Below are 25,240 nucleotides of genomic sequence, written 5' to 3' on the forward strand. Positions count from 1 at the left end.
CTGGGTCCACATCGCGAAAACGTAACGGTCTGTGTTCTCATATACTGTGCACAAGCAATGGGTACAGGAATATTACCATATCCCGGGTTCACCAAGTCCCGTATACTGTGCATACAATGCAATGTGTAGTGGACCTGTGTTATGGCGATATTCCTACACCCATTGCTTTGTGCACAATATGGGCCTTGGTGGACCCGGGATATGGCAATATTCCTGCACCCATTGCTTTGTGCACAATATGGGTCTTGGTGGACCCGGGATATAGCAATATTCCTGTACCCATTGCTTTGTGCACAATATGGGCCTTGGTGGACCCGGGATATGGCGATATTCCTACACCCATTGCTTTGTGCACAATATGGGTCTTGGTGGACCCGGGATATGGCAATATTCCTACACCCATTGCTTTGTGCACAATATGGGCCTTGGTGGACCCGGGATATAGCAATATTCCTGTACCCATTGCTTGTGCACAGTATATGACAAGACAGCCCGTTACATTTACGTGCTGTGGATCCGGGATATGGTTATATTCCTGTACCCATTGCTTGTGCACAGTATATGAGAAGACAGACCGTTACATTTTAGTGCTATGGACCCGGGATATGGCAATATTCCTGCACCCATTGCTTGTGCACAATATATGAGAAGACAGACCGTTACATTTCCGTGCTGTGGACCTGGGATATGGCAATATTCCTGTACCCATTGCTTGTGCACAGTATATGAGAAGACAGACCGTTACATTTTCGTGCTATGGACCCGGGATATGGCAATATTCCTGCACCCATTGCTTGTGCACAGTGTATGAGAAGACAGACCGTTACATTTACGTGCTGTGGACCTGGGATATGGCAATATTCCTGTACCCATTGCTTTGTGCACCGTATACGGGCCTTGGTGGACCCGGGATATGATAATAACAGAGGCGCCTGGCTATATATGGCTCTCTGGTAGGCATTATTGTTGTCCATAATAATGAGTATACTTTGTATAGTAAAATTCCCAACTGAAGGAAAACCATATCCAAAGTGTATACTTAATTTGGACGCTGTATTTACTCCCCTTTTTAGAAGTTTGACATCTGCGGCCCCCCCCCCCCTACACCCACCCCCATTAATCCCTTGCCACAATAAATGTTCAATAAAAAGCCCAAATTTGATAAAAATTATTGAATTATCTCTTGCCATTTTTGTTTAAATAATAGACTTTCCCACCCTTTGCAATTTGTTTAATTATTTTGTAGCTCAAGTTCTATAAAAAAGGCTGGACTTTTTACTTCCCCTTGCCATTATTTCCCTTTTTAATTAAAGGCCAAAGAGTATCCCCTAGCTGTCTTTTTATTTATTTTAGGCCCACATTTGATTTTATTTTTGTAAGGACACGGGAGTCAAGGTAATAAAGATGGAATATCGGTCTATAATTAGTTTTCAGCTCACTTTATTTAAAGTTCTGATGACAATATAGAAATTGTGGTTTATTATTCGACAATTAAAGAAAATTCACTGAGTTAAGTCAAATGGACTCCAGACCAGTCTGGGCCCAATTTCATAAAGCCTGTAAGCATAAAACTTGCTTAGCACAGAAAAATCACGCTTAGCAGAAACTGATTACCAGCCAACTTTTCATCAATGATACATTGTTGCAAACTGGTGCCCCACTATATTTTAAGTTTTAGCAAAGAAATTTGCTAAGCAGTATTTTCTGCTTAACAGCTTTATGAAATTGGACCTTTGACTCGAGTCCTCCAACACTGCCAACAGGATCGAGTATAAATCAAGTTGTGAATAATTATTGCTACAAATAAAATGTCAATATTACACAAAGGATTTTGTTCTCCTTTAAGAACAAAGGAATATTTTTTAGGAACTCAAACTTAATAATGCAAAATTAAATAAACAACACAAAATCACAACTGGTATTCCTTTCTGACCAAATTGTAACAGGGAAACTTTGACACAAAATCGTCACATCAGTGCACAAATATTGCATCTCCATTTTGCAAAAACATCTAGCACAAAAAAAGCTCTTTATGAAAGCATTCCTCAATAATTGTTTTGTGTGTACTCCTGGGCTATTTTAAGCGAGACACAAAGTTTTGAAATTTTCAAACGTGCATGTAACATATGTCCTATTTGAAGAAGATATGCGTTTTTTAAACTGACTCAAAGAAAATCATGTTCTATCAGGATAAGTTACTATAAATAAATACATTAATCAGGAGAGTGCAAGTTTAAATCTTGCTCCAGCCAATGTTACTTTTTTCAACCCTGAACTAAATGGCCAATTTCTCTTGTTGTTTATTACTTAAAAAAATACATACAATAGATTATGTACTCTAGTGTAGGAAACCAAGTGAAACTCTTGGATTTAAATCCCTCACCATGACAAAGTAGAGTGATACACAATTTAAAATGTACTTGTAGAAAAATTCATGACTTTTAGGAAAATCTATAGACCTTACTGGCCTTATTTTTCTTAACACAAAGCTGCTAGTCTTCATATTCAAAATTTCAACTTTTATATACAAAAATGTCCACACTAAAACAAACAAGAAATTTCTGAGAAAGTTTGTTCACACTTTAAACTGTTGACTTTGGGGACCACCCAGCTAGGGAATAGCTACCCCTGTTAGAGGGTTGGGTCAAGGCGAGATAACCCCATAATTAACACACATAGTATTTGTTTGGTTTTGCCCAGGATACACCTTAACACTGTGTACTCTGTACTTTCCAAAGGTCAGTGAAAAAAATAACATGCATGTTATTCCGGTGGGATTTGAGCCCACAACCTTTTCAATTCTAAAGCAGAGTCTTACCAACTAGAGTGTTCGATTTCCCCCGGGATATAGTATGAGGGATATTACTCGAACATGGGCTGTGGAGCTAAATTTACCATAAATTTCCTTTGGTTTCATTTCCTTGGAATTGACCTGGTATTGTGCATAGGGCTTCGGTGAATAGCAGAAGAAGTAATGTTCTTTGAAGGGCTACTATAGACGTCACTTCAATCTAAGAGGTTGTTGGTGTTTCGATGGGAGCAGTAAGCCTTGGGGTCTTTACAACGCCACTCTCTGTAGGCATTTGAGAGACTCGCTTTACTCCCATTTGTTGAGAAGGTGATTCTTGATGAGGTAAGGCGACCGGTGAGATAAGCTGGGGTGTGTTTGCAGATGGGACAGCCATTAGAGTCTGAGATGATTGAAGGTAACTACCATCACCAGCATGGGTAACACTTGTCATCATTGCGGACTGTTGAAAAGAACTCTTCATACCTGTTGAGATGGTTCGACCATCTCCTCCACTCTTGGCTAACTGAACAGGCAACCGATGATTACCGAGGCTATTGTTGGCGGGTAATGCTCCGAGGGGTTTCTTTACCAGTTGGACTGGAATACTCTGTTGGAGGAGAGTGAATGGGGTAGACTGTTGTAGGTTTGTGATATGTGGAGCTTGCTGTTGTAGGTTTGTAACCAACTGTGAAGCTTGTTGTGACAGTGTAATGTTAGTTGGATTTAGATGTTGGACTGATGTTGGCTTTACTGTAGACTGTTGTAGGTTTGTGACTATCTGTGGAGCTTGCTGTTGTAGGTTTGTAACCAACTGTGGAGCTCGTTGTGACAGTGTAATGTTAGTTGGATTCAGATGTTGGAGTGATGTTGGCTTTACTGTAGACTGTTGTAGCTTTGTGACTATCTGTGGAGCTTGCTGTTGTAGGTTAGTGACCAACTGCGGAGCTTGCTGTGACAGTGTAATGTTAGTTGGATTCAAATGTGTGATTGAGGCCGGCTGTGCATTTGCCTGAGCTGATGACATTGTTATTTTCCCAGACGTTAGCTGCTCTAGAATCACTTGTTGAAGCTGCTGTTGCTGTTGAATATTGTTGCTGGGACCCATCAGACTACTCGAGGTACCTGGATTTGTTGTAGCAACCATGTTACCTTGCTGAACTGGCAAACAAAGTAACTGCTGGCTTCCAGGAGCTTGGGTCAATATCTGCAATCCTTTGGATGCTAGTTTGACTGATTCCGAACCCCCAAATGGTAAACTGCCAGTTTGATTTTGTTCTGGGGTGGCTATAAACTTTGTGGCAGTGGATAGCTGGCTCGGGTGGACTAGTCGGACTAGTTTTGTAGGGCTCCCAATGACTACCTTGGGATTTCCGTCACCTTTTACAATCTGAAGCTGTGGCTTCTGGATTACAACTGGGCTAGCTTGTCTCTGAATGGTACTCGCTGTTGCTTGAGGAAACAGTGTGGATATCTGGCCTCGGGTCCCTTGTAGATTGTCTAAGCTGCTTTGTTTGAGCACGACTGTTGATTGATTGTGATTCAAAACAGCGTTTCCGCCGAGGATTGGGACGACTGTTCGTTCAACAGGCTGGGTACTATTCGCCCGCACTTGCAGAGTTTGTTTTGGTTGAGCAAGATGCAAAACTGTTTGAGGGTTAGGCTGAGTTGGGCTTAGTAGAAGTTGGACTCCCTGAACAGTCTGCTGAGTAGTAACTACTGTAGAGGTAGGGGCTACTTGTAAAGGATGACTCGCGACCTGTTGAATTAATTGAGTGTTTTGGTTCGTTAGAATCATTGGCACTGCACTTCCGGAATTAGGAACATTGATACCAGATTGGAGACCAACTAGTTTAGGTGTCTGGTTTGATCCAGTCTGCACTAGAATCTGTGCACCTTTGGCTGTCTGTACAAGGTGAAGTCTATTGCCTGGAGTTTGAGACAGAGTGTGGGTTCCTCCTGGCAGGGTTGCCATTGATGTCTGAGAAACAACTGGCAAGGCTGCAACTTTAACTGCTGAACTAGTGGTACAATTTGACTCTGTTAGATTGACTGACATCTTAGGGCGATTCACAGAAGCTGTGACTGTTGTATTGGTTGATAAACTAACGGGTTGAGAAACGGTTGGAAGTCCTGCAGTCCAAGTGTTAGTAGCAGTAACTATGACCATGTTGGATGCATGTGGAGAAGTATGTACCGTTGTTGGAGCAGGTGTTGTTGCTGGTATCCCTGCCGCTTGTAACAGCTGTGGTTGAACTGTTGAAACTAATACTCCCGACGAGCCAATGACAAAATGCTGCTGTTGTTGCTGCTGCTGCAGAAGACGCTGCTGCTCTTCTTTCTTTTTCAGGAGTAATTTCTGCTGCTGTTGTTGCCGGTGAAGCTCAAGCTGTCTTTGTTGCTGCTGTAGCAGTGCAATTAGTTCCTTCTGAGAGAGATTATTGACAGGTTCTTTGGTTGATGAACGTGCTTTTGTTGGAGTTTTTGGCTTAGGGTGTTGGATTGGTTTGCCAGGGTGCTGAGATGGGCGAACAGCGGTGCTTTGTGTAGCAGCTTTTCCTTGCACCATCCTTGATAAGTTTTGAGGTAAGGTATTCCTGATAGGAGCTTGAGGAGAGGTTTTTGGTGCTGTGACCTGAGCTTTAGGAAGGCTACGGATGCACGTTACTGTTTGTGCTGGAGTGTTGAGACTACCCTTAATTGCTGGAGTAGCTGATCCACCTGCCACTGCCTGCTGTTTCTGCTGCATTTCTTTAATCTGTTGCAGGACAAATTGCTGTTGTAGGTCTGGTTTGCCTTGAAGCTGCGACCACACACTAGCGTCTACCTTGATTGTATACACACCTTGTGGTACTGCCGCCTTGCTGCTTGAGACAGCAGAGGCTTGACTTAGAGCCGTTTGAATGGCTTTAGAAGTGGCGCTACCTTGGAGAACTTTCATGTCTTTGACGATACCTTTTGTTTGGTCATTTATGAGACTGTTCAATGGTATGACAGGAAGTTTAGACGTTGGAACTGGAACAACCATGGATTGTGTTATTGTTGAACCAGTGTTAATTGTTGAATGTTGAGCGGTGGATAGTTTCAGGCCAGGCATTACAGATGTCACATTGGTTCCTGTTAGATACTGTGATGGTTTAGGTAGCATTTTCAGTAGGAGCTCCTTATCTGTCTTACGGTTGGCCGGAGTCACACTCGAGCTGACAGATTCTTTGTTCTCCGATGAAGCTGGTGGTTTGGAAACACTTTCTTGAAGGTTTGTATAATCAGGTAGTAACTCGGAGAGGCCTGTTGCTAAATGTTCCCGTAGAATCTGCTTGGTGAGGGCCAGGACACCGCGTAGGCCTTCAAGAACTATCTCATCCATGACTTCCTTAGTCTTTGGTTTTGCACTTAGCTTAACAACCTCCTGCTGGGGCCTAGTTACTAGAGAGTATTTATTGTTATTTGGAGGGCTACTTTGGTCCTTGTTAGCATCTACTACTTCTTGCTCTGAAGGTTTCTCAAGTTCATCGGACTTTTCCCCAGAATCTGTTTCTTTTGAAGCGGAGACCATGTGAAACTCATGGTTCACACTTTCTTTGGCTTTGACGATCTTGGCTAGACTCGTCTTTAAATTCCTGAAAATGACATTCAGCACATAGATGGGATGAAGGCGAACCAACTCTTCAACTGTTTGGGCGACTGTTCCTTCGACACTCGGGGGTTTCGCAAAGGACCAAAACGGCTTGTTCAGAAATTTACGTAACGATTTACCATCCGCTGAGAAGTGCGAACTTGAAGGTGTGGACTTTGAGAATTTCTGGTTACGACCGGTTTCACCGCGTTTGACCATGGTTTGTAATCGTCTAGTCGCCTCCTTTAATCCATCCGTGGATAAATTCTTAATAAGCTCCATCAGGCTGGTGTTGATTTGATTCTTATGTGGTGGGGTTCTCTTATTACCATCCTGATTCCTAGAGCTCTTTTTACTGGATCTGTGCTTACGTCCCTTCTTTGCGGTTTCCTCGTTGACAGAGCCAGAAGGAGTTTCTTCATCATCATCATCTTGTTGAGACTCACCGACATGTTTCTTGCGAGGGCGCTTTCTAAGCTTCATACCATCGCCGTCCCATTCTTCATCTTCGTCGTTAGGATCGTCTTCCTCCTCGTCACTCTCGGAGTCAGAGCTTTCAGATTCTGATGAGGATTCCTCAGATGCCCAAATATCCTTAATATCCTGCAATTGGAAAAAAAGGAACAGATGAATATTTTAAAAAGCTGTTCAGCTAAAAATAATGCTCAGCAAATATCTTTGCTGAGCAAGAAACGAGTATAAGCCTTATGAAATGCTGGTAATTTGTTTTGGCTAAGCAGCTTTTTCCTGTGTTTAGCAAGTGTTGTGCTTAATAATTGGGCCCTGATGGTTCAAAGCATTAAACCCATTTGTTTGACTTTTTAGAGACTATTCATTTCTGTACAATCATCACTCATAGCCAACCAGACTACTTGGGAGTGAATTTTGAATGGTTCTTATGTGTTTAATAACTAACATTTAGCTGTACATCTTTGTACAGATAACTTTTAGATCATTCCTAATCTTTGATGATATTCAATCAAAACGACATTGAATTTGACCTTTTGACTGGCGCAAAACAAATAGTAGAGCCCCTCCCAGTATATCGAGTTCTAGAATGTGTCACTCCCTCAAAAAAAAATGATACTGGCCAAAGTTGCCAAAGTTTGTTTTTTTAATGCAAGTCGCCAGACACACGAGGCCTGAAGGCCACTTCAAGGTGTGGGCTACAATTATTTTATCCAGAGGCTGTTGCCACCTACTCCTAGGGCTGAAACAAGGTTACCCCTTTTACAGTCCATACGGATGTACATGTAGGCTTGGGTATCATCAGTCCGAAGCCTGGCCGGTACAGCAGAAAGCACTACCTCCCCAATTTGCTACATGTGAGTTTGTCTATTCACTTTCACATATTTTGGAAAAGTGAAAGGGATAGATTCACTGGAGCTCACTCTTTTGTCTTTGTCAAATATAGATTTTAATAATACTTCACGAGAATAGCGTAACAACATTAATCCACTAGTAATAGACCCTATTCACAACACACGGCGCACATAAATGCCATCTCCATTTCTGCCTTATTGGGAACTCCAATCCTTTTGTACACGCTATAACTCTCCAAATGGCTGACAGGGGCGTGATGTGCCCTGCGCATTGTGAATAGGGTCTAGTCTTAGCGCAATCTCTAGTTCTACCTGATCAGTAACTGGAATTAGCTGAGCAGCTTCAAACTCCTTCTTGAGTTTCTCTCGATTACGGATTGCAAACTTGGCTAGTTTAGATTCCCATGGTGTGAGCTCAAGCAGAAGGTTAGTCAGTTTCTCATGAAGCTCCTTCTCGCATCGTTTCCTTGGTGGTTGCCTCTTGTAAGACACAGCCTGAAGGAATAAAAAAAACATCACAGGAAATATAGATGAGAACATTGTAAAGACAAAACTTATGCTTTATAGCAAGTCTTAAAAGTATGGTGACTCAACACCCAAAGTGCTGAACTAAACTTACGAACCCTTGCACAGACACATATCCTAAGAATGAACTTCTACCTTCACATAACTTTTTATTCCAATCCTTTTTGCTAACACTGGCTCCCAAACTGACTCCCAAAATGGCAGACATAATAGACCCATGGAAGTCAGCTGCTTGTTGTGAAAGGGGCCATTGCATGACCTCATGTACTGGCCAATTCATACTCCACCAGAATTGCGAAAGCAAAGAAAATTTCAAGGCCTTTTCTTACTCCTTTTGACGTTTGCTTAAACACTTCTTTCAAGAAAATGTGCCAGTGATTTTGTAAAAATTCCTGAAACCAGAAAAACCCTAACCAGAAAAACCCTAAAGAATCAAATTTCAAAGAGCTCTGAACAGTAAACAAGTTTTTGTGTTTACTGTAGCGGAAAACTTGGCTAGGGTGTAAGCGTATTGTACAGGTAAGCAAGAAAATTAGGTAGCCATCTTGCGTGTTCACCATGAGTATGCATTGTGACGTCATGTATTTTCATGTAGTAACAACAGGGAAGGTTAGCATGCCTTTTTGTGTGCTTACAGTTAGCAGTGTCATGAAATGAAAATTGCACAGTAAAGACAAGATCAGCCGTTAAGCAGGTCTATAGACTTGGGCTCTGGTTAACAACTCCTTATTACCTTTCTCTTTCTGCCAGTTACTGTAAGAGCAGGGGAGGTTTCTTCTGGAGTCGACGGTGGGCCAAACTTAGTAATAAGCTCTCTCAGTGAATCCATACTGTCACACACGAGCTCAAACTCCCCAAGAATCGGTAACACTTCAATATGTGGTTTGATTGGAGATGGGGGCGGAACAGGTAATTCCTCCTCAGCGTTAATACCCTCGAGTGTGTCTAGTGGGTTCTTAACCGGTACCTCGGAGGTATCCATGGGTGTAACTTGAGGGTCAGCAGCAGGTTTGATGTCACTGGGTGCGTCCACAGATTGGTTGCAATTGTTAGTAGAAACATTCATAGGTTCACTCTCCATAGACACTAATTCTGATTCCGCCTCAGGATTAGTGGAAGGGTTATTGATTCTATTGCTTTCAGTTATTTGATCGACTGCTCCATTGTCCATTGCGGGGTTGTTCTTTTCAGTATCTCCAATAATTGCCTGATCAGTTGACGATTTGGTGACACTTTTAGGGATGTCGAGTTCCGACGTTGGTGGACTTGTCACTGCCACTTCACCATTACATATCGGTTGGATTTCTTCCGTCTTTGATGTTTGAGATTGATTCTCCTCATCCTGACCATCTAATGCCTTATCCTTACAATCCATGTCTTCATCATCATTGTTACTATCGTATCCATTATCCTCATTCTCAGAGACAATCGTTGACGGAGCTTTCTCTATTTCTTCCTCAGTATCCATTGTCTCTCCGACCGTTCTAGATGTTGTTGGTTGGTCCCCCTGACTGTCTGTATCGTCAGTTTCATCCTCCATTTCTGTAAACTCACTTGTGACGTCTTCAGAACCGGTGCTGGATATGACGCTTTCAGGATAGGCCCCAAAATGAACAGTTGGGGTCAACCTCTGTTTGAATAGAAGAAAAAAAGCAAATTTTAGATTGTTAACTGAGATGGTAATGAACGATGGCCATTTTCATAGCTCTTTAAAAAAACTCATTTGAGAGAGAAAGATCGTTTATTATCACGAGGCTAAGGACAGCCACTTCAAGGTTAGAGCTACATTTTGAACTGTCACCCAGGGCACATTCCCACCTAGTCATGGAGCTGAAATAGGGTTATCCCCTTCACAGTCCAGAAGGATGTAGGCTTGGGTATCATCCACTAGGAGCCACCTACTCCTGGGGCTGAAATAGGGTTATCCCCTTCACAGTCCAGAAGGATGTAGGCTTGGGTATCATCCACTAGGAGCCACCTACTCCTGGGGCTGAAATAGGGTTATCCCCTTCACAGTCCAGAAGGATGTAGGCTTGGGTATCATCCATACAGGAAGCTGGTCGATAGAGCAGATTGCACAAACTTCCCAGCGACAAATTTGGTCCTTTGGTGGCAATAATGCGTATTTTCCAAAACAAATCAACAAATGAAATAAGGGACTCCTCACAAGTTTTAAAACTTGGGGAGGGAAGGGGGGGTGGGGTGCTGGTGGCACTATAGAACCAAATTGTGGAAGTTTGGCTAAGCATGCTGCATTGAAATGAAGTTTTCTACATGGTGTTTATCTTTGGTTATAAAAGCCTTAATTTGCAATCTTAGCCAATCTAAATTATGAACAATGTAACAATGTGTACCTGTCTAAGCCTGCTTGGTCGTAACCGGGGCGTTTCCATAGTATTAGGTTTGGGTTTGGTAGCTATCTTCTTGGATTTAGGTGTTTTCCGCTGCTTTTTTGGCGTTGGTAGATTATCTTTTGCCCTGGCTTCCATCTCTGCTTCCTGTGTTATCAATAAAAAAAAAATCTTAATTAATAATCTGAAAAATAAAGTGAAAGCAACATGATAAAATAAAAATTTACAAAAGCCACCAACTATGGGACTATCCACAGTCAAGGCTCAAACTGCAGGGCTTATTCTACAGAATTTATTTTACAAATCAAAATGAAAGAGAGAAGATCTATTTCATTTGTGTTTACGTGTAAGTGAATTGAAGATAATTATCACATCCACAGTCAGTATTTTTCACCAAGGAGGGCTCAACGTTTCGGACAGTATACTCTGTCGGTTGTCATGAAACTACTGGATTCCAACTTGGCCTTGGGGTTATAAGGGAGAGTGCGCTGAGCTGTACAAGTTTATCGGTTCTTCTCAGAACCACCGTCACTCAAAAGAATCAAGAGTGCATTTTGGCGACCCCAACCAAAGCCCAACCAAGTCCACAAGTCACCGCGCTCAACCGAATACGCGATAATGCTCAACCGGTGAACAGTGTTTCTGGTTGGAGTTTGCCAAAACGCACTCCTATCTCGGTGGTGTCACCTCAAATTGTTCTTATGTTTATTGTCTTTCCCCATGCAAGTCTACAAGTTTTAAATAATTTAGAAGCATAGATTTCTCCAAATCAAAAGTAAATAGAAATAATTGATGTACCTTTTCTTTCTTAGTCTTCTTTAGTAGGTCAGGATATTTTTTCTGCCGATATATTCTCAAGTCTGCTCCACAGAATTGCGGGAAGTGAATATATGAGTTAGATTCTCCATCGATGCCTAGGATGATGGGTCGTTGCTCGTCTGCAGGTTGAGACAGGAGGCATCGTCTCACTACCATTTGAGTCTCCTGTGTCAATCAGAACAGAGAAAACAATTAATCTTGAATTGAGTTTGACTACCTCTAGCCACCAGGCTAACTAAATGGACTAGTGGTTAGACTTTTGCTCCAGCAATGCAAAGGTTAAGGTTTTGATTCCCACCTGAGTGATTTGCCTGTGGCTTTGTTCACAGAGCTCGGGGAAGTACCGAGTATACAGTGCTTAATAAACATCGGTGTAAGGGTAAAAACAAAAAGCATTTGAAATAAAATTGCACCACTTAAAATGAACCCTCTCCTGCCAGTTTCAAAGTTTTATTTAACTTGGTTATACAGTTGAGTTCTGACTGGCATCCCCTAATAAACATATTGACAAACAAGGAATGGAGAGTGCAATCATGATGGCTAGATGGCTCAGTTGGTAGAGCGCTGGCAAGCTAATCTGGAGGTTGCAGGTTTGAATCCCGCTCATGTCAACTTTGATTTGTTCAACTTGAAATTAATCGTTGTTAGATGTTTCAGTTAGTCCCAAGTCCAAAACCACACAGAACATCAACACCCAAAGTGTTGGATTCTGATTATAGCGATATACCTGGTCCCATATAAAGCATATTTACTTTTGATTTTTTATTTGGTTTTAATGCGCCTTGAACTCCCAGCAGAGTGGATATGTGTGCAAGTCTTTATAATCATTACCAGTGCAGTCCTCAAACCAACAAATCAAACAAAATATGAAGTTAGATTTTGACAAGTTTTGCCAGGTAAGTGTTAACATCAACAAAGTTTAAAGCAGAATCTACTTACAAATAGCTGATCACACAGTCCTTTAAGAATCCAAACTCTCTCATAATACGTCAATTCATGATACTGAACTCTGTCCAACGGGAAACTGGATCCAAGCACCTCAAAGAATCTCTCTGGTACTCCAATCTTTTCATAAACTCTTGTAGGGTCTTCAAGCTTCTCTAGAACGTGGTACCAGCCACGAACCCACTCTCTAAGACGAGCTTCCCATACTTTGTATGGCATGGGTGGTTTCTTGCCAAGTCTAGATGGAATCAAACAGATTTAATGGTTAGTGCGTGGCAGTACTGTTAAGAGCACAGAATTCAAACTCTGGTGTTTCTAATCAGCAGAGTGTGGGTTTGAGTCCCAGTCATGACACTCGTGTCATGACTGGGACTCAAACTCTGGTGTTTCTAATCAGCAGAGTGTGGGTTTGAGTCCCAGTCATGACACTCGTGTCCTTTAGTAAGACACTTTTTCGTCCTTCGGATGGGACGTAAAACCGTTGGTCCTGTAATGCACCTAAAAGAACCCAGTTCACTTATGGTAAAGAGAAGGGATTTGTCCTGGTGGTTAGTTGCTTTGATTGACAGCATCAAGCACAAAAGCCTATTATAAACCATTAATGCTACCAAGAAATAAGTCTCCTTTATTCTTTTTGTGTTTTTTTTTTGTATGCAAGTCGCCTGACACACAAGGTCTGAAGGCCACTACAAGGTGTGGGCTACAATTATTTTTTCCAGAGGCCGTTGCCACCTACTCCTAGGGCTGAAACAGGGTTACCCCTTTCAAAGTCCCTACGGATGTAGGCTTGGGTATCTTCAATTCGAAGCCTAGCCGGTAGAGCAGAAAACACTACCTCATACTTCAAAATGTAGCTCCACATACCTTGCAGGGAAAAAACTACTGAACGATTTAACACACCCCTAGGGGTGTGATAAAGCGCTGCATAACAACCCAGTATTTTAATTATTATTTGAGTTGCAAATAACAAAACTGAAGGCAGAGGGAATATAGGATTTGTTAATCTTACCTAGTTCTCTGATACGGTGTGCTAAGAAGCGTAGTGAAGATTCTTCTTAGTATCATACTCTCCATCGGTAAAGCAAAGGCACGTTCAAGCTCAAAGAAACTAATCTCATCTAACTCCAAAACGCTCTGACATAGACACAGAAAATGACCTATGGCTGGGATCTAGACCAAAGACAAAGACGGACACATTAAAAATAAGCATTTATTGTGTATGTTTATAGTAAATGAGTGCCCGAATGATAGGCTGTGCTGGATGGGTCACCCTCGTTAAATATCCTTTTAAATAAATAAAAGTATCAAAGTGTCCGATACTTTTTTAACTATAGCTGTTTTTGTGACTCAGCCTAAGCATTCCTAAAATATTCTCAACTTGTTTGGAGAATACAGCATAGGCAGCCAAGTGGAGCATATAAGTTACTTAAACCTTCACAAATTCTCTTTATTCTTGTTTCTGATATAATAGATGTTAATTTTTGCATCGAGGATAATTTTTGCGACTACAAAATATAGTTAGGCTTAGAGATACGGAGTCTGAAATGGTGGACCTTCCAAACATGATGAGGGATAAACACACCTCTGGCATGACGTTGTGCATGGAATCTTGGTTGCGACTGCTAAATGAAGAATGATGATGATACAAAGCTTTGAACATGTTGAACATTACTTAAGAAAATTGAGCTTTGAACAAACCTCCCAGAGTGACTTCATGTTAGTCCAGTTAGGTTCTCCAATCAATTGTTTATCCCATTCCAATAAATCGTTTCTCTCTTTGATGATTTCATCTCGTCTATCAACGATCTTCTGCCTCTTATCCTCGCGTTCCTTCAGTTCAAGCTCTCGACCGATGTGGAATGCTAATGGAGTTGCTGAAGCTTTCTCTATAGCTCGAACAGCTAGTCTGGTGCAGGAACGACGCAGACGACCTGTAAATAACAAACAAATTCATTAGAAAAATACAATTTAACCCAGAATTTTACTCCTTTTACTGAAAGTTAGAGACTTGTATTTAATTCCAATTTAATATTTCATTCATAAACACATGGGACAGTTCATCCAATCTGGTTTGGTTGTCAGGAGATTACGTTGCCATGTTTACAAATGTACAGAACTTATCCGGCCTTGAACTTCGCCTTGAAGGGGCGCTTCTATGGAAAATATAAAGTTGTATTGGAACCTTGCAGGGGGCACCGCAGCAAAAGCACAGGGCAGCAAAGCAAAGGGCACCACCGCAATAAGCCTTTTTGAGGTATGGCGGACACAATGCTTCAACACTGTACAGTTGTGGTAAATTTGTGCGTATTGACCATAGTAATAGAACGTATGTTATTCAGTGAAGTGCGCATTTTAGGCGACGTGGCGTTTACACGTTAACCTAATGACCACCAACATGGTGAGCGTGGCATCAGTCGCAGCGTGTGACGCGCGCGTATCACATCCGCCATACCTCAAAAAGGCTTATGGTGTGGGTGCCAATAGTTATTTGTATTTGAATTTGTATTTGTATTTGAAATGTAACATCATCAAACATGTCAAACATTTTAAACCAGAATTGTACACCAGATAAACTTGAGGTTAGAGAATTTGTTCCCAATTTCACAAGAACTCTATTCCAGAACTGAATTTGACCTTGCAGCATGTTTTTAATTGTTATACATACCAGATGATAGTTCTATAGTATTAGGGCAGCCATCACTGTATTTGCCTTGAGACGTCACATACAGGGTCGTCTTTTCCTGAAGGGGTCTGTTGAAATAAACAAGAGATTGTGTTATAACTTTGAAAGGGCATGGCTTTTTTCATTTTTTAAAAGGCACTTCCATTGGAAATTCTTAGCATCTATGAGAAACAAATTTCTATTTGATGTATTTTTTAACGTATTTGATGTTGGCGTGTGCAATTCCTTTTTCATGTAAAGCGCTGTGGTACCTTGTGTAAGAGCGCTTTCTAAATGTCTATTATTATTATTATGAATTGAATTGAATTGAATTGAAAGGGGCACCAAGGCCAATACCAGGGCAACATGGGATGTGATCTCCAACCACTCTGTATTTCCAGGCCTGATCTTAACACAAAATAAAATGTGCAAGATTAACATGCCGATGCTCTACCAACTGAGCTGTCTAGCTCCAAGTATTGTTTGATGCTTTTCTTGGTGTAGATAAATAGGAACAAACTATAAATAACAAGTAAACTTGCAGGTAAAACCATGTGTAAATCTCTTTTGAGAGTTGGCTCTGAGAAGAGCTGATGTAGTCTCTACACATGGTTGTTCCAACAAGCTTACTATTTATTTATTGTTTCTTCCTATAGCTAACCCTACCACCAACAGTCAGTTTCCATTGTGGTTTTTATAATTGGTATGTTTGTTATAAATACAGACATGTTCTTTGGAGTCCTTACCTAGACAGCAATGCTAGTTTCTGCTCAAAGACACACTCCAGGGTCTGAGCATATTTAGAGATCTGATGCTTCATTCCGTTGTAGCGATAACAGTTCTCAAGAATTTGTCGCATATCGGTCGCAAACTCTGTGATGCTGACGTACTCTTTATTATGAAACTTGGACTCAACTGTAAAGGAAGAATAATGAAAATTTTAAGATCAAGAAATCAACATCAAAGTGTTTGAAGCTAGGGTTGCCCTAGGTCGTTGCCTTAGTGGCTCTTGAAATAGTCTAATAAAAATTTACAAATTCTTTTAGTATTAAGGAGAAAACATCTTGGTGCCCTTGCCCTTTCAACGATTAGGCAAAAGGCCTACCGTAGAGGCCGCAAAAAGTTTGTACCAAAATGACCTTAGCGACCTTGATATTTGACCTATTTTCACTCAACCAAAAAGGTCAAAGTAAAGTTCATGTCCTGAACTGATATTTCTCAATCTTTCTCATGTTAACTTGAATCAATTTTGTGAAACTTATAAGTCTTTATCTGGACATTTTCACATGAAAGAACTGGGTCAAAAATTAACCCCAATCAATCAATGTGTAAGACTGAAAGTATGATGATAATATAGAAATGATGACTGCTCTTTGTACTGACACCCTGTTCCGACAGCTATGTCCCATAAACCCTCTCATGATTTACAAACTAGACTTCTAACGGCTTAGGGTTATACAAATTAGGAAAATACACCAGGAGTATAGGTGGATTTTTTTTTTGAAAGTTGAAACAAAGGGTTGTCTGAAAAACGGCGTGTAACCATAGAAATGAATCATCTCTAAATGAAAGGGTTAATCACTTGATCTTCTTTGCTTACTTTTCCTAAGCCACATGGGATGTTTAATCCTCTCCTCATAATCCCATAGGGATTTAGTATCCACTTGATCCAGGAACGGCCAGACGAAGGATTTGCACTTATCCCCAAATATCCCCGTCAAGATCCGATAAGCCAGCATCAGCTCATCAGATAAATCAGGGACAAAAACTAAAGCGTTTCCTCGTAATTTGGGCGTTGGCCTCTGACTTGCTGTTAAGTTTGAATCCAGGGAATTTGGCTCAACTTTTGAAGACGTTGGAATTTGAGGACTTGTTGACTCCAGGTCTATAACTTGAGGTGAATACTGGGTGTTTCCTTCGGACTTGGCCGAGCTTGGACTATTCTTAGGCCCCTGTGATGAGATTGACTGAACGTCAGCGTCCCTGCTCAGACTAGCGACCGATTTATCACTATCCGTTAAAACGTTGATCTTCCTGTCATGTGATATAACAGTTCTATCAACAACTTCTGTGTTCGATAGGCTTAAAGTTGATGTCATATCTGTACATGGCTCATTCTTTGGTATAACTTTGTTGCCAACTACATGCATACTTGAAGTTTCATCAGGTTTTCTGACATCTTGTGGAATGTTCAATAGTTTTGCTTCGGATTTAACTTGAGAACTCGAAGACTCCGAAGAATAAGGCATGTTTCTACTTGGAGGTTCTGTGCTAAGTTGCTGGGCGTGGTTGTTACCGACTGAATTATGGTCTTGACTTAACTCATTTGGAACTAGTTTATCGGAGCATGAGGTCTGTATTGCAGAAGATCCATTGTTGCAATTTTCAACCCCAGATATTGCCGTCTCATTCACAACGACACCTCCATGATCAGGAATGTGTGAGTGTTTGGACTCTTGTGGAGTCAGATTTTGTTCCATGTTTTCATCAACTTGAAGCAAATGATCAACATTATTGCTCTGATTGGCGAGTTTCTTTGCTGTGCTTTCCGTCTTGTCTAAGATCACTGATTCGGTGACAGCATCGTTGACAAGGTTACCATGGTTACCTGATTGCTTCAAAGCACCATTCACTAGAACAGAATTGTGATCTGAATTACAGCGATCCATTGTTCGTATACAGTGATGGTCTTAGCAATCATATATCTTGATAGAATTCATCATATCGAAGACGAGTTTCCTGGAATGGCCGATGATGAGCATTGGATGCAGTGGGTCATGATGCCATTCTAAGAACTGCATGAAAACAAAGAATAAAATTTAATAAATTTGACTGTCATTTTATATTAAAACAAAACAAGTTGTGAGAAAGAAAACTCTTTTCATGAAGACGATCAAAACTTACTGATCGAAACGTTGAGTTGTCAACCACTGGTAAGCTATCTTGCATCATGCAAAGTTTCAATCACACAAAAAAATCTTTGAAAGCACAGGCCTGACACTTCATGGAGGCAACGGAAGGCGATTGCCTCCATTGCCCCTTGCCTTGGTGCCCTTGAAATGTTCTAGTAGAAATTTACAATTTCCTCATAGGGTGCCCTTTGCCAAAAAGAAAATGCCTTGGTGCCCTTGCCCTTTCAAAAATGAAGCATACAGGCCTTAGTCATTTTGACAATTTGGTTCAAAATAATATGTGAATATTTCACTAAATGTGAGAAACTGTATGATGATGATAGACTGACATTGATGTGACAAACACAGCCTTCATCATACGCTCAGAAATTGAAGTGCATACTTTTATATGTTTTTATATTTTTTTTTAGGGATAAGCCCAAATAAGTTTTATTACTATTATTAATTTTAGGGATATTAAATATGATTTTGAAGTTTATGGGACACCGCCAATATAGGGCTAGATAGCTCAGTTGGTAGAGCGCCGGCACGTTCATCCGGAGGTCGTTGGTTCGAATCCCACTCTAGTCAATTCTTTGTTCAACCCCCAAAATCATTTACAAATTTACCCAGTCAGTTTCCCTTGTGGTTTATATTGATATCTGAAACAAAAAAAGTCGCATCCCCTTAAGGTGATCCCCTAGCTGCCGCTTCCCAGGTTGTATCGTAATTTGGGTGTGATCTCTGGCTACACGGCAGTTAACGGTTGTATGGCTTCTGACTGGCACCCCCGAACAAAGATATTGACAAAATAGGGACACCGCCAATATAGGGCTAGATAGCTCAGTTGGTAGAGCGCCGGCACGTTCATCCGGAGGTCGTTGGTTCGAATCCCACTCTAGTCAATTCTTTGTTCAACCCCCAAAATCATTTACAAATTTACCCAGTCAGTTTCCCTTGTGGTTTATATTGATATCTGAAACAAAAAAAGTCGCATCCCCTTAAGGTGATCCCCTAGCTGCCGCTTCCCAGGTTGTATCGTAATTTGGGTGTGATCTCTGGCTACACGGCAGTTAACGGTTGTATGGCTTCTGACTGGCACCCCCGAACAAAGATATTGACAAAATAGGGACACCGCCAATATAGGGCTAGATAGCTCAGTTGGTAGAGCGCCGGCACGTTCATCCGGAGGTCGTTGGTTCGAATCCCACTCTAGTCAATTCTTTGTTCAACCCCCAAAATCATTTACAAATTTACCCAGTCAGTTTCCCTTGTGGTTTATATTGAAGTTTAAATTCCCTACAAAAAATACCTCAACTCAACTCAATCAAGTAATATTTTATCCTTAATAAATTACATTTATTGCAATAATAACGTTGCAATCTTATTTAAACTAAAAAAAATTAAAATAAAGTGTAACAAAAATGAAGAAAAAAATACTCTTATTTCTGAGAATTCAACCTTAGAAGTTCTATCGCACTTCTGAATTTGAATTACGTCTTAAAAAAAGTATGCGCAACATAAAAACAATTGACCCAATAATGTGTTGAGTTGCGCCGTGTACCCCCAATAGAAAAGATCTGTGTACATTAGCCCAGACAAAGCAGAGCAGTACTTTTTACTGCTAATTTGTACTTGGCTACACGAATAGTCATATTTATTTAATTATTTGCTTGATTGAGCATCCCTCAGAAAGTTTTCAAGTCTCTCAAACTCAAGCCAGTCAGAAAGTTCAGAAAGTATCAGAAACATCTTGCCTGACATTGGTTGCATTATTTGGCTATCAATTTAATTTTATATGGGTTTATTTGACTTCCCCAGATTCTCCTATCCAAACTGAATTGTGACCAATCGTCAACTCTAGCGAGACTTTCCACATAATGTAGACCTTATGTTTACAATCATTTCTAACTAAACAGTCTTTCTAAACTTACACACTTTTCAATCGTATTCACTTGACAAAGACCCGTTTTTCCAGCTAACGACACGGGCGCATAAACTCCTGTCCCAAAATAACACTAGAACAACTCTTAAGCCACAATCTCAACAATCAGAATTGGGACATATCCTTACCTTTTCTTTTTCTAGGAACATTTCGAGGTTTGTGTCCCGATAATGAGGCAAAGTGTTGTAAATTTGTTCAGGATCTCGGCGAACTTTCATTCATTTTCCCCGACATGAAATCGACTGTATTACCCAAAATGCATCGCGAAGGGCACCCAGAATGCAACAGCAAGCGCTACGTCATAGCATAATTTGCATATTATCAGTTTTTTTCGCACTGACGTCTGAGGGCGCTATGCTACCAGAGCGGTGTGTGGAAAAAGTAACGGTTCCACCAAGGGGCTTTTTGTTACCGGCTTAAAGGGGCGTTACAAAAAAGACCAATGAAGAAACAAATAATAACTGAATTTACACCGGACCCGTTGTAAACGCAAAATGAACACTTTTGAACCGAATAAAACATGAACTGTGTTTCTTTCTCTCCACGTTTTTGTTCACATTTTCCAAAAACTATCAGCGGCCCCATTTTTGTTCCATTTGAAAAAATAGTGGAGGGAGTTTTACATGTGTACATCCAAAAACAAAGGGAAGAAATAACATGTGCAAACTTTTACTTGAAAAGGAAAATAACAAAGCTGTTAAAATCGCACCATGGTTTATTCAATATTTCAATCAAACTTCATAATTACATCTTATGATTACTTTATGTTTGAAACAAAGACTAAAAATGAGATACCTTTAATTATTGAAGGCATTACTTAATTTGTATATGAATTTTGCATAGATAGACACAATTAATCTCTATAGTAGGCACTTTGGTCTAATTAACTTTTACAACAGTAATTTGTATTTAACATAAATGAAGAAAAAAAAGAAGAGGCCAACATGAAAATAATAAATACACTTTGATTGAGCCATCACCAACATTACTTTGTGACCAATTACATCATGATTTCCTTTATAAAATAATTAAACAATTATTAAATGATAACAGAAAGTTTAAAAAGAGCCAAGGCATCAAAATGCTTTACATTTCTAAACTAGAGCAGAGTACAATAATCAAGAAACCTCAAAATACTTTTCAACAAACTTTCACTGCCATTCTTTCCTGTATTTTCTTTCTACATTCCAGACAAGATAATTAACCCTCGGAACAAAACCCAGAAAATTTATCATTAGTACAAGGGCTAACTTACATGCCTTTCATGCCATTTAAAAACACTTTTGTGGAAGTCAGATTGAAGTAGAAAGAATATTGTACCCCCAATTCATAGTTATATAGTTCACACGCAAGTTTAGAACAAGATTTTTGGTCTCTGCCCCATTATATACATCCCTCTGATCTGCAGTAAGAGTGGATAGTTTTGAAGTCTTGAAAGTAAATAATTGTTGACTTTTTAAAACAAATAATAATCGCATCTTTAACTATTATTTCTCTTATAATTAAAATTTCTAAATTCTAAAAATTATACTACGATAATCTGAATAAAGGATCTATATCAGAAATTTGTAAAAAAAAATTCCTTCAAAAACATATTGCTTGATCGGTTTGAGTTGATTCTGTGTGGAATATTTTAAGACTAAATTATAAACCTGTCTGTAACAATCTTTACCCCAAAACATTTATTGAGAAACTCTCTATTTAACACGATAATGTAATAATGGAAGACAGGTCCGGCTGTGGCTCTTGTAAAAGCCTCAATTTGAATGCTGTTGTTTCACCCAAAAGCCACAGCCAAGATTCAGAATTGGCTTTATTTGTGTGCAAAGTGTAACCTTTTTATCCCCAAAGGTGACTTAAGTCGCCTGAGCACAAGGACATTTGTGACAAAGCTGTAGTTTTAATCAATGCCACCCTCCATTCCATGCTTGCCACCAAAGGAAAGAGAAAGATCTGATCTTTTCAACGATAGTTAAAATAAAATACAGTTGTTAGGATGCAAGTACTTCAAATTGGAGTTGAAAGATCTGAAATACCAAACACCTACAGAGCGCCATATGGTTTGGTGCAAAAAAGTGTTTAAGTTTTACAGAAAACACTAGGAAACAAACTCCTTGAACTCCCCCTCAACCAATAAATGAAACATTTGAAAATGTTGTGACACATCTCCTTCTGAAAGACAACCTTTGAACCTTTAAGCCACTTCTAAGAGAATGCTTGATGCTGATTGGATAGTGAAGATAGCGATTGATAATTGCTTCTTGACGAGCTCCCATTTCTCAGGGTCAGGGTTGTTATCGATGTCAAACATAGAGTCCACGATTCCAGGGAATTTATCGCTGGCGTAGCTGTCTCGACTGCTTGGTGCAAATACAATGTGCCTGGGATGAAGAACAAGGTAAAATAAGTAGGATTTAAACTTTGCATGGTGGAAATACGATATAGTAACAGGCCTGTATGCTTCGTTTTTGAAAGGGCAAGGGCACCAAGGCATTTTCTCTTTGGGAAAAGGGCACCCTATGAAGAAATTGTAAATTTCTACTGGAGCATTTCAAGGGCACCAAGGCAATGGCAACAATCGCCTCCGTTGCCTCCATGAAGTGTCAGGCCTGTAGTAAGGTTTGCGGTAACATCATGTAATGACTATCTCTAAATGAGTTGGGGTTGTTTTGAAAAGAACCTTTGATTCCAACTCGACGTTTCGATCAGTAGATTGTCTTTCTCAAGAAGACGATCAGAGCATACTGATCAAAACGTTGAGTTGAACCACCCCAACTCATTTAGAGATAGTCATTACATGGTGTGGCCACAAACCTTTCCATAAGGAACATAAACTCAAAGTCAAATTCAATTTATATGTGACTTATTGGTAACTGTATGAGTTAATTACACTATGTTTCTGTCGTCATAGAATCAAAGTTAAGATATTTAATCCAGCAGGTTTCTTTAATACGACAAAAATGATTTTATAGTGTGATGGCAAACTTAGTCTCCAGTCTGTTTTTTTCCTCACCATTGAGACTTTTAACCCATTGCAAATTTGAAAAAGATTTGTTTTTATAAAACAAAATTATGTGAGATTCTTCAACATCACAAGACTCTGGACGGCCACTTCAAGGTGAGGGCTGTCATCACCAAGGGTACGTAAAGATGTAGGCATGGGTATCATCCACTATATTGCACTGTCTTGGAAATATTTCCCCTTGTGATTTAACCTAAAGAGTAAAGAGACAACTTACCTGACAAAAGGACGATCCGGCAGACCTTGGACGTCGATAAAAGCTCTCTCAAACATGTGCATTTGGTCGTTTAACATTCGTACCTGTAGAACACTAAATAAAAAACAAGAAAAAGAAACATGATTTGTGGTCCTTTGTAAAACGCTGGCACATTGTATCTTGTACATTGGTTGATCTACATGTCACTGGTGTTGGCTTTAAACTGTAAACTTTTCAGGCTATTTCAGCACAAATTTTCTGGTTTTTTTATGTAGACCAAAGAGAGCCACTTCTTCAAATCGGTGGCTTTTAGGGCTTTTTTTTTCACTAAGCACATACAAAAAAGTGTGAATTCCAAAAAGAGTCTAGACGAACATATGGATCCTATGATTATCTTGAAGTGCTACCACTAGGTTCCTTGGTTAATACTCAGTGGTGTAAGGGTAAAAACAATTTGTTATCATTTTCACTTGCAAAATCATCATCTATTAAATACGTACTCAGTCTTATCTGCTTCTTCAACTCTCAGTTGGAACGCATTGGCAGCTTCAGTCAACTTGTTTACAGCAGCCTGCATATCATCTGGAAAAAATATCATAAGTCATTCATGACAACTTTTTCCATTTACAACTTTTAATGAGGTGAGAGCAGACCTACCGGGTAAATTTCCATTTTTCATCAAGTTTTTAGGCTGTATCTGCTTTGGCAGCTATGGTTACAGTGACAAATGTTGTTAAGGGAGTTGCTAAGACCATCCAACACTCCAACCAAGATGATGTGGAAATCTAGCCGTAGTTATAAATGGTAAGTATGCTGCCCCCTAATGTACCTAACGATCTCCCATTGAAACGCTTTAGGCCTATCACTGCTTGAAACATCAACGTCAAAACTTTGCACTTGTGAAGCAAGACAAAACATCCAGCACACAGTTGTTTCCTTTCAGTTGCAGTATAGAACAAAAAAGTCCATTGGTTAATCATCGCTTGAAGGTGCTGTGTCGTCATGATCAAAGCAGGCCTTTGGCTGTACATGTACACTCTCACCCAGTTACAGCATGCATCACCCACCCTCTGTATTATATCTATGGAGAGAACCTGCGCTACAGGTCTGCTTTAATCATAGACACAGCCCTTTTATGAACTCTCACCCAGTTACAGCATGCATCACCCACCCTCTGTATTTTATCTATGGAGAGAACCTGCGCTACAGGTCTGCTTTAATCATAGAAACAGCCCCTTTATGAACTCTCACCCAGTTACAGCATGCATCACCCACCCTCTGTATTATATCTATGGAGAGAACCTGCGCTACAGGTCTGCTTTAATCATAGACACAGCCCCTTTAACAAGTTTCTAGATCTTAAAAATACTCACCGAATGAGATTTCTTCTTGAAAATTTCAAAATGCCAAACTAAGCGTGCACTGAAAGAGCTCTGGGGTTGATTTCACAAAGAGTTAGGACTAGCCCTAACTTAGAACTAGTCCTAGGAGATTTTAAAAAACTAAGGCTAGTCCTAAGTTTGGACAAGTAACTCGTCCCAACTCAAGATAAGACAAGTCTTAACTCTTTGTGAAATTCACGCCAGGAGTTTCTAGATCTTAAATGCTCTCACCGAAAGAGATTCCTTCTCGAATGAGTCTCTGTCCGTAACTTCCTTCTCGAAGATTCTCGTAATATTCCTTGACGTATTCCGCGTAGACCGCTACATCCATAGGCAGTATGATAGACTCCGCTAAGTTACGTGCAATCTCCGCAACAAGCTGAGTCATTGCTCGATGATATTTGAAACCAGGATCGTAGTATCGGTCGACTAACTTGAAGGTCTCGTAGACGGAGTGGTACATGGGGTAGCCAGAAATTGGGATTCCATTCTACAAATAATAAAAAAACGTTTAATAAGTAACTTGAAAAATAAATTTAGTTTACCCATATACGCCTATATGTGGGTTAACACTGTATACTCAGTACTTACCCGAGTTCTGTGAAAAAGAAATCACAGGCATATTACTCGGGTGGGATTCGAACCCACGACCTTTGCAATTCCAGAGCAGTGTCACACCAACTAGACTACCGAGATTGCCCGGTGGCTAGAGGCAGTGGCTAAGTTGCAAAATGTTGCCAAAGTGAAATAATAACCTTTACGAAAGTAGTAGACCT

At 40.2% G+C, this 25,240-nt stretch overlaps 2 protein-coding genes across 3 annotated transcripts in view; both read right to left on the reverse strand.

Moving 5' to 3' along the window:
* Positions 1-1,434: 1,434 nt before the first annotated feature.
* LOC139942877 (uncharacterized) lies at positions 1,435-20,107 on the reverse strand. The gene is made up of 12 exons (XM_071939679.1): positions 19,993-20,107; positions 16,629-17,823; positions 15,775-15,943; positions 15,032-15,117; positions 14,065-14,297; positions 13,376-13,536; positions 12,361-12,604; positions 11,401-11,586; positions 10,606-10,749; positions 8,985-9,881; positions 8,039-8,221; positions 1,435-7,007 (listed from the first exon to the last, which is right to left on the reverse strand). The coding sequence occupies exons 2-12, from the start codon at positions 17,695-17,697 to the stop codon at positions 3,012-3,014; spliced, it is 7,368 nt and encodes a 2,455-aa protein (XP_071795780.1). The 5' UTR covers positions 17,698-17,823; positions 19,993-20,107; the 3' UTR covers positions 1,435-3,011.
* Positions 20,108-20,561: 454 nt separating this feature from the next.
* Positions 20,562-25,240, reverse strand: part of LOC139943122 (glutamate carboxypeptidase 2-like) — a 22,817-nt gene continuing 18,138 nt past the window's right edge. For both annotated transcript variants that reach the window (XM_071939938.1, XM_071939939.1), the window contains exons 15-18: positions 24,696-24,954; positions 23,583-23,664; positions 23,104-23,196; positions 20,562-22,245 (exon numbers count right to left, since the gene is read on the reverse strand). In XM_071939938.1, coding sequence (XP_071796039.1) covers positions 22,059-22,245; positions 23,104-23,196; positions 23,583-23,664; positions 24,696-24,954 — 621 coding nt within the window. In that variant the 3' untranslated portion in view covers positions 20,562-22,058. The remainder of the gene's footprint in view (positions 22,246-23,103; positions 23,197-23,582; positions 23,665-24,695; positions 24,955-25,240) is intronic.

The sequence above is a fragment of the Asterias amurensis genome, chromosome 10, assembly GCF_032118995.1.
Source record: "Asterias amurensis chromosome 10, ASM3211899v1".
In the NCBI taxonomy this organism is placed as follows: Eukaryota; Metazoa; Echinodermata; class Asteroidea; order Forcipulatida; family Asteriidae; genus Asterias; species Asterias amurensis.